General features: G+C 42.1%; 1 protein-coding gene across 1 annotated transcript in view; it reads right to left on the bottom strand.

Moving 5' to 3' along the window:
• The window catches only part of fhit (fragile histidine triad diadenosine triphosphatase), a 368,579-nt gene that overhangs the window by 102,503 nt on the left and 256,076 nt on the right, over nucleotides 1-10,000 (bottom strand). The window contains exon 5 of the mRNA XM_083771365.1: nucleotides 2,381-2,526. Within this exon, the coding sequence (XP_083627491.1) occupies nucleotides 2,381-2,526 (146 nt within the window). The remainder of the gene's footprint in view (nucleotides 1-2,380; nucleotides 2,527-10,000) is intronic.

Below are 10,000 nucleotides of genomic sequence, written 5' to 3'. Positions count from 1 at the left end.
TTTTTCGAAAATAGCAGACCTACAAGCTTGTAGATCTGCTATTTTTCAATAGCTAAAAGCATAACATAATGCTAACACCGAAAGGGGTCCCCGCCCAAAATGGGCTAAAACAATAACGCCCATGCTCGCTGACAGTAAGTAAGAACTTTTAAACACCTTCATCATGTGTTCCGCAAGTGTCACATTAGGCGTGATTACATTTGATTAGATTATTACACTATTGTCCTCAGTGACAGAAGCTGATGATAGCAATGTGCACCACTCCAATGCGCATCACACATCGGTGTTGAACAAGACCAACAATAATTGCAATAATAACTGTCACGCGTGAACACGAAGAGCCTCATTACTTCCACTGAGTTTGAGTGACTGGTTCTCACTCTTATATAGATGACGTCGTAGATTATCTTGTAAATAAAAAAGGAAAGCAGAGGCTAAATCCTTTTTTTCACAGTTTCCCCAAGCGTGGTTGGTATTTTGTGTGATTTTATTTAATTGTCACCATGTGGGGCACGCTGCAGAGATCTGTCCCTCCTGTGGTGAGTTCTCCCTTTAATGCTGTGGCCCATCTAGCCCACGAGCTGTCACAACTAATCTCACATCATCATGTCTCGGCCTCGCCTCCTCCCAAGTCAAACAAAATGATATCTAGGTAAAGATTGCTCCCTGCTTTTTTTCCCCCCTTCATATCCTGTACCTGTGAAACGATTTTCTCTGATGATGAGGCTGCAGTCTAGCAAGGTGCTACTTTGATATTAGCATATATATCACTGGTTCTGCACAGAAGGCCAATCAACATGATGAGACTTGTCAACGTCAGGGAGTGAAGAAGGTATAGGCCTGTAGTTAGCATGCAGGCTTCTTCTTATAGGCCAGGAGAGATAATATTCTTGCCCATCACCTCACATACTGTATGTGGTTTAACTGTTTTGGTGAAAGGTAGTTGTACTTCTCTAACATTTATAAAATAATGTATTATTTATTTTGTCTCAACAGCCAACACTATGATTGAAACATTGATATCGAGTAGATAGTGACTTGAGCCATAATGTAAAACTGTATTGAATTTGCCTAATGTCCCACTCGCAATCACAATGCTAACAGATGTGAATTGTCAGACGTGAAATGTCAAAATATGGAAGTCCAGTCTGGCAGTTTGAGATATATATATATATATATAATATATATACACTGTATATATGGAAGCTGTGTTGCTTGCGTGCATTCTGTGACCGTTGAAGATAGCTGCTTTCTGTTTGGGGCCTTTTGCACACTAGATAAACTCCCGTGACTTAGTCTGATCTAGCTGAACCCCACAGACAAAGCTCTAGACCTCTAGGGTGCAAAAGGTCACTTGTGACAGTTGAGCCTGCCTTGCCACTTTAGCTGACTGGTCAGCTACTGTATAACCCACAGCTTGCATTGATTAAGCCTATAGGGATAAAATACCCTGGTCAGAGCTCCATGCGTCCTATAGACTCTCCTCCCCCCTGGGTCCCCGGCTGTGGAATAATGCCCCCGTCACAGTCATGACTGCAGATTCGCTCCCCATTTTCTGAGTCTGAAAATGCACCTCCTCAGACTCCACTGCACAACCTCCATTCCTTGGCATCCCATCTTGTCACAGTATGCCAAGGAAGTACCCACACCTTTTCACATGGGAGCCACGCCGTTATTGGGGCCCGTCTTGTTCAATAAACACATGGCTCAGAGTGGAATACCCTGCTTACTTACACCATGGCCACTTACTAACTTGTTGTTACACACATGAGGAGTAGAACCCAAACGCAGACGAGCACGAGCGGTTCATTCTCAAAAGGGTTTGTTTCAGGAACAAGTCAAGGGAGCTGCAGCCAAGCAACATCCAAATTCTTCAACTTTCAACTTTATTACAACATCATAACATAACAGATTCATAACATAGCATATGAATGATGGTGTGTTTTTTGCTGTTGTTTTGTTGATAGTGTGGATATAGTAGGTCTAAACCAGATCTAGACCCAGAACATAGAAGCAATGTTAGCAGCAGCAATGTGAGAGGCTGCACAGCCCTTCTTGGGCAAATCTTTGTCAATAGCCTAGTTTCTATGTCTCCACAATGCATCTCATGCGTAAATTTGTTTTATTTTTGAGGGACGTGCTAGACCAAGTGTGTGTACGATTGTGTGTGCTTGTGTGCATGCGTGCGTGTACGTAAGGGAGCATATTTTATACAATATGCATATTTCTATGCGCCACAAAATCTCACATTGCAATAGGAAAGCTCAATTCGGCGTCATGGTGTGGTGTACTGTATAGCTGCTCAATGTACACATAGCCTACGCCTACTAAACATACTGAAACAAGGTGACTGGCCACTGTGGGAGTGTCAGTGATTTACCTGTATGGCGATGGTGAGCGAGGTAGCGTTGAAATACTTCTCCACTAAATCGGCCACTCTCTGTGTGGTGCTGAACAGGTCTGCCACCTCATTTGGATGAAGGTCTCTGAAGCGCTCCACCTGCCTCAGCGGGCACACCAGCACATCTATGCCATTCTTATTAAGGAACATATCAGATAATTGTATATACAGTAGAAATCACAGGTATAACTGTAGGCTATATAGGTGGCTGCGTTTACTACTTGCCTATCGGGCCTGGGTTTTTAGCCAAATGGTATAACGTACACGGCATACGGATACGAGGTTCCGGGTTCGCCTCCCGGCTGGCGCTACATATGCAGCCTGACACTCATTTGGAGTCACTTCATTATTCAGACTGAAAGCCCTCCCCACGGCAGCCGTTTCTGGGATGGGCGTTGCCAAAGAGGCAGTCTTCGCCTATTGGTTCAAACTTCACACCAACCAATCAATATAGTAGGAAAGCAGATGACTTCGTTGTCGATCATGTGGCTATCGCTAACCCGGTTGCTAACCAGATAAAAACAGTCAATGAGCGCTACTAGCATGCATGTAAACAAAATATGTCAGTTGATGATGTTTCTAAAACATTTCTGAAAATATACTTTAAGCGCTTTCAAGCCGGCATCCCCATTTTGGTCACGTAATTTTGGCAAAATGTAGCTACATTTATTCATTTTTTCTCCACAAATTTTCATAAGGCGAAAATAGCCAACTGGACATGCTCACAATAGGGGTGACATGAACGCAGGTGTCCCGTTCCTTTTTTTTTCTTCCTTTTTTACATTTTCATTGGTGTCCTGCATGGGCACAAAAAGAGAACCACTGCTCTATTATAGAAAGAGAAAGTGTGAAGTGAAGAGAAGGCAGGAGATAGAGGGAGATAATCTGATTCAACATCGAAAGGGGTATATGAGACACTTGTTGAGGAAATGGGTTATGACTATGAGAGCATAAAGGCACCGACTCTGCATACTGTATACCTAACACAACACGTTGTGAAATTGTCGATTCATGGCAATTTTTTATACTTTTCGACTCGCCCATTGGTGTGTCACAGGCACAAAAAGTTTGAAGACCACTGCTGCATCATTATACAGAGAAAGTGTGAGTACCAGAGGAAGGACAGATAATCTGATACAATGGGGAGAGAAGAGAGGTATGAGACACTTGTTGACGAGCTGGGCTGTGAGTAGAACAGAATAAAAGGAGGACTCTGCATAGGCTACTGTACTGTATGTAAAGGGCGTGTTTTTCTGTAAAGTAGCTTGGTAGTTATGGGTTGCTTATTTTGGGGGTCTTGTTTCTAAAGTGTAGTTGCTTATTTGACCTTGCTTCTTAATGTTGTTTAAACCAGTGGTTGTCAAACATTTTCTTGGACCCCCAAATTAATATGTGTGCCACATTTTGTGGGACCTACCATACAAGATTTGTGCACGCACGCACGCACGCACGGCACGGCACGCACGCACGCACACACGGCACGGCACGGCACGCACGCACGCACGTCACACGCACGCACACATTAACCGACGCTATTCATTTCCAGATAGTGTTTTAGGAATATTTTGTTTGACTTAATAGCACTACATCTCTGGCAAAAACAAATAAAAAATCAGATGGGGTCTGCAACTAAAATACATAATGCCACTGTACGATAAGGCAAATTCTCGCAAATGTGGTGGATTTTCTGCTCCGTGGTTAGAAACGTCCATTCCTAGGGATGCACAGTGGAGGCAAACTTTAACACAGAACACAGCATAAGCCTATACGGATGATGCTGTGTTCACAGAACCTTAAAATACGCTGAGAAATAAGGTCGATGTCCATGTCGAGTGAGTTATTTCCCTAAGATGACAACAGAATCCCTATGGTGATAAATCTCCACCAGGGGACGTAGCTGAACCAACCAAGCGTATAGAGTATAGACGTACACGCTACATGATGTTCTCTCTGACATACATAATGTGACTTTAACAGGTGGTCACTCCGGTGCAGACAGGCACTTTGCATTCAGCCCTTTGCCCCGTGCTGTATTTGTATTAGAATTCAAACAAAACTGTATTGTGTCTCGCAGTGTGTTGAAATTACCCACAGAGAGCATTTTTGATTCATTTGTAAATGTGTCTCTTCAGGATTTAAATGTGTGTAGGCTACCGTACAAGTAATTGATAGAGAAAGAGAAAAGTCTCCACATAACGGGGCTTCTGCACCAATGTTCACCAATGAGAATAATTATTATATGGTATAAAAATCAACTTGGAAAAAATAACTATTTATTGGATACAAAGGGGAAAGGCCAGAGGAATTTGTAATCATTTCAGGTGAAAAGAGAAACTCTATCAGAAACTCAACTTGAATTATATATGTGTCAGAAACTCAGAAAAGAAAATTGGAAAGGCGCATAATAAAAAGTGTCTTCCAACAGAAGACTAGAAAATTGGTATGGTCCCCTAAATGTATATCGTCATGCTTGACAAACAGGTTGCCAAAGCTGTCTGTAATTGATTGACTGACTGACTGACTGACTGATTGAATTAATTGCTTGATTGATTAATATAGACATCTGGTCTGTGCTTAGAAAATTTGACAACTCCCCTTGCTTAGATGCAATTATTTTCAGAAAGATTACTACTTAAATAAATACTTTTTTTATTTTTTGTTAAAAATTAATTATGGCGATAAATGTATTTATGTTGGATCAAACTGCTTCAAATCTAAAAAGCAAAATCCTGAATGTGAATTTAACTCGGAGCCATTACACTCAGAGATAAATTAATGCACACTGTGGGTGCTATAGGGTGTAGTAGGGGGTCCTACTGTAGGCCTACCTGCGCTGGTAAGAAGGCTCTCTCTCTCTGTTCACAATAGAGTGAATAGTGGTGAAGAATCAACTACTGTGCCATTGCTTGGCTCTCCATATCCCTCACGAGTCAAATGAGATTCATTTAAAAACAGGCAGCAGGAATAGAAAGGCATACCGTCTGTCTGTCTGTCTTTAACATAGCTCGAGAACAATTCATTCAAACAACTTCACACATGGCAAGAAGTGCAGTTTCGAGTTTGGCAGCGATCGGATGAGCAGTTCTCCAGAGATCTGCAAGCAGCCATAGGCCAGTTCTGAAGTTGGAAGCAGCACTTCCGGGGGCCAGCAATCAGCCCATTCCAAACAACTACTGTACTGGCGAATAGGCTGCAGCTACATTGGATGTTGGGTGAAATGAGCCTTCAGCTATATACCTGTATGCACATGGCCCTTGTGCAATACCGGGAGTCAAGCTATCAGCCCATTATGAACAGGCATGCATTCTGCAACACTGCAACAAAAAAAAGCGAATAGTTCAATTACAAACAGTGGAAAATTGGAAATTTGGGTCTTCTTTGTTGCTGGTCATAGCCCAAGAACAAGAAAGAAGCATATTGTATACCTGGAAAATACTCCATTTTGTTTGAGTCGTAAAGGTCATGGAACTCTCATCTCACATACTGTATGTGTGCAATTGCACATGTGTTGTAGACTAGCTTGATTACTTTTCTGAGTGACTCTTTGATGACAGGTAGAGGGGGACTTGTGGAGAGCAAATACCCAAAGGCTTCAAGAACATGTTATTTTCCTGTACAGGTCATTTGATCAATAATAGTGGCTTTGGAGAACACTAGCCAGCGGGTGGACTGTTCTCTGAAAAGAACGAGGGGGAAAAGAAAACTAACAATCACGTAGTGACCAAGACATGAACAGCGGCAAAGTACTGTAATGTAGTTACAGTAATGTAAGTACAGGTCATTTCTTCGGGGACTACCAATAGATCCGAAGTCCCGTTTGTCCGAACTTGCACTGCTCCCGTGCTTGCGGTTAGGTTTAGGTTTGCTCCCGTGCTTGCGGTTAGGTTTAGGTTAGGGTTAGAGATAGGGATAGTAATTTCGGACCAATGAACCTTCGGACTAATGACATGTTACCATTTCTTCAGATGATATTTGATGCAGGAGCGCAACATACCAACAAACTGTACAGATGCATGGAGAACCGGGATGACTGGAAGCGACAATGGCATACTCGTCTGTGACGACCTAGAGCAGGGGTGTCCAAAGTGCGGCCCGCGGGCCAAATGCGGCCCGGGGACAGATTTTAAACGGCCCTCGGCTTCATACCTGAATTGAATTACCCCACCATTTATTTTTATTAACCTGGGCATTTCCAGGAGTATAACTTGTCAGGATTCCTTGTTCCTTGTTGTCTCATTCTGAAGGGGTAAAACTATTCTTTGTTATTATTTTTGTGTTTTGTTCACAGCACACAACTAACAAAAGACCATTGATATTAAATATTGACGATGATAGTTACAGAACATCGTTTAAATGAGATGCCTCTGTATGTGACTTTGTTATAGTCCGAAGGCACATTATGTCAGTCGAGGAGATGGCCCTTGAGTGTTTTAATATTTTCTAATTAAAACTCAAATTAACTAATTAACTAAAATAAATAAGGCCCCCTTTGAAAAAACCCACACCTGACCTAGAGAGACTTTGGCTGCATTAAAAAGCCAAAAACAGAATGTTCTCATTTCAAAAATAATCTTCCTTTAAAATAAATAAACAACTCACCACAGTAGTGGCATTGCCAAACTCGATCCATAGAGAATATAGATATTATTTCTGCAGGTTACTAGAAACTGAGCATCATTCTGCCACTTCATATTCAATTTAAAACTTTTTTATTGATGTACCCCCCCCCCCCCCCCCCCCCCCCCCCGAACACAGTGGTGGGTCCAATAGCTGCCAGAAGATTAGCTATCCTGCTGACTTTGTCTTTGGTACAAATGCATTAATCTTATTTTTGAGTTTGATTAATACTTGTTTTTTTGCATCCAATATTCATTTTCCAAGGTAGCAGGCATGATTTGTCAAAGAAATTGGCAGTGATGAGTCTATATGCAAGTCCAAAACAGCAATCCCCTTGTGACAATAATACTCTTGATATAAGGAAGTGGACCATTTTCTGAAACATTAGAAGTTACCACATTCTACATTGATCTCACTATCAAACCAAAGGGGTGGGGGGGTTCTTATACTGTTGATTTGTTGATGTGTAAATACTGCAATTGCAAGAGATAAAAGTGAAATAGACATGTGAGGCCGTTACCCTCCCATAAAACAGCATCCTGTTGCGACAGGATGATTGCATCTTAGCTTTTCATGCCACAATGACCTCATCTGGGGGCCATTCATCTTCAAGAGTCACAGACAGAGGCACAAATGATCCGTTTGCTTCCCCTTTTCAGGCACCCGGCACTGGAGTGAAATCAGATATCATATTAACTGATATCTTTCTTTCCTGCGTGGCGGTCGGAGCTCGCACACATGAAAGATGTGCAGGCCATAAGAGCAGGGAGACAGCAAAGAGAACTTGTTTGTGTTGCGAGATGAGTAATATATATCTACGGCAAACAGATTAGCCTCAAGAACAGATCCATTACTGCGGTTGTGGTTGGTTTTTGCCTGTGTTTTCTAAACTTCCCTTTGGAGAAACTAGTTGAAAGCTAGTCACAAAACATGGTTTTAGCGTAATAAAACTTGTATGTTTTAAGCACAGCCGGCGCTAGTCGACAACACGCACACGCAAGGGGGGAAGGGGGGGGGGTAGTCCCTCCTAACACAACACCACTAAGAAAATGCATACAGTTGAGAGATAAATCCATTGATCAACCATTGCCAAATGGCATTCAACCTCCTCCTCCTGTCCTCCTCACTCCAGGTTGGGACTTGAATAACAGTAAAACAAAAGACAGGCCTTGCAGGGAACAACTGGCTTGTATAATTAAGCCAGACCTATAGCAAGACCGGCTGAATACACAAGAACACCCATTACTTGTATCTGACCTATGACAATTATGAGCTAAAAATGAATTATGGGTTCCTTATGATTCCTCAGTAGGCCTACTTCTTCCACCACTACTCTCTCTCATTCTCCTCTCTCTCTTCGTCTCTCTCTCCGTCTCTCTCTCTCTCTCTCTGGAATGGCTGGCAAGGGGAAAGTTGAGATTGAAGACTCTGCGCATCTCCACAGTGAGAACCATCTGCTCATATCCCATTATTATCTGTCACAACAGTTATTTGACTGCTTTCGTCTGATTCACTCCCGGGGGTTGCAGTGCATGTAATAAGAACAAGGCTTCGCAGATTGGTTTTACATTGCAAATGCAATCATTTCTTTGAGGGAAAACATCTGCCCCCACCTATTGCCACGTTATCATTTTTCCTTCAACGCTACAATGACTTCACCCATGTCTGGGGAAAAAAAAAAAAACGTTTCATTGACCTCCCCCCCCTCCACCTCTCTGTCTCTCTTCTCTTCCACCTATATCGCTGTCACCCTCCCACGCGAGCACCCCCCTCCAAATAAATACTGGGTAGTAAGATTAGGATGGAAGGGAGATAAATAATTTAATTGACCCGCTCCGCCGATGAACCACTGTCCCAATTCTAAACCCTTGATAGGAACGCAGACAAGCAATCGGGAATGATGTTCTACATGAGGCCTGAAGACATTTTAATGGCAGCAGGCGTAATATAATAATAAAGAAACAATTAATACTGTGAGATTGTGACCTTGAAAGGGGCTGCAGGCTCATAGGTCAAGGTTGTGTGAGTGTAATTTACCCCCGTTTAATAACGGCTGGTTGCCAGCACGGAATAGCCGATGGGAGATGTTCACTGGCATTAATATTTTAGGCATTAATATGGCACTCTTAACCACAGCAGTTCAGACAAAGTGCAACTGAGGACAATGCGTAAATCCCCAGCTCTCCAGCATTAGACTATAGTACAAGAGACAGATAAAGCCCAGATAAAAAAAAGCAGACAAAGTTAAACAGACAAGTAGGAGTACCATAACGTATAGTTCTAATACAATATATGAAAGCAAATCCATGTTAACCAAGAAAATGGACGATGTGGCTGAGATTGTTATTCACTGGGAGGAGGAAGAATGAAAGAGCGAGAGAGAGAGAGAGAGAGAGAGATGTAAGAACACTTTGAACTGATGAGCTTTGACTTAATATTGGACGGTATATATAATTCCTCTGCTGTTTTGAAGCTTGTTATCATTATGGTCCCATTGGGAAGGCAGAAAAGAGTGGGGAGATCTGTGTGCCTCAATTTGGGTGCCAGAGAAGAAACAAGTGTCAAACCAAGCAAAGCAATGTCAATGTCATAGTTAAACTTCAAGACGTATTATATATATTATTATTTTGTTATGCAAACTTGAACTTGAAACAAACATTCAATGTCACAACTGACATTAAAGCAACCATTTTACATGGTGTCGATTAAAATCTCTATCAATTATGTTTCCAATCCTATAAATACTTCATTTACCGGATTCCCCCAAGGGTCTATACCCCTACTTTATCTATACCTTCTACACCAGTGGTTCTCAACCAGTGGTCCGGGGATGACCAGTGGTCCTTGAGGGGGTTCCAGGTGGTCCCCAGCTAAATAATGGAGAGTTGGTAACCAAATGGACCCTTAGTAGATCTTTAGCTCTTGAGAAATGTAAATCGAAGCCCTTATTGATCTTTAATGCTCTAAAGAGTTACATTTTTG

The sequence above is a fragment of the Protomyctophum parallelum genome (genome assembly GCF_964188405.1).
Source record: "Protomyctophum parallelum genome assembly, chromosome: 8".
Classification (NCBI taxonomy): domain Eukaryota; kingdom Metazoa; phylum Chordata; class Actinopteri; order Myctophiformes; family Myctophidae; genus Protomyctophum; species Protomyctophum parallelum.
The sequence above is the reverse complement of the archived record's forward strand: the minus strand, read 5'-3'. Positions and strand labels throughout refer to the sequence as shown.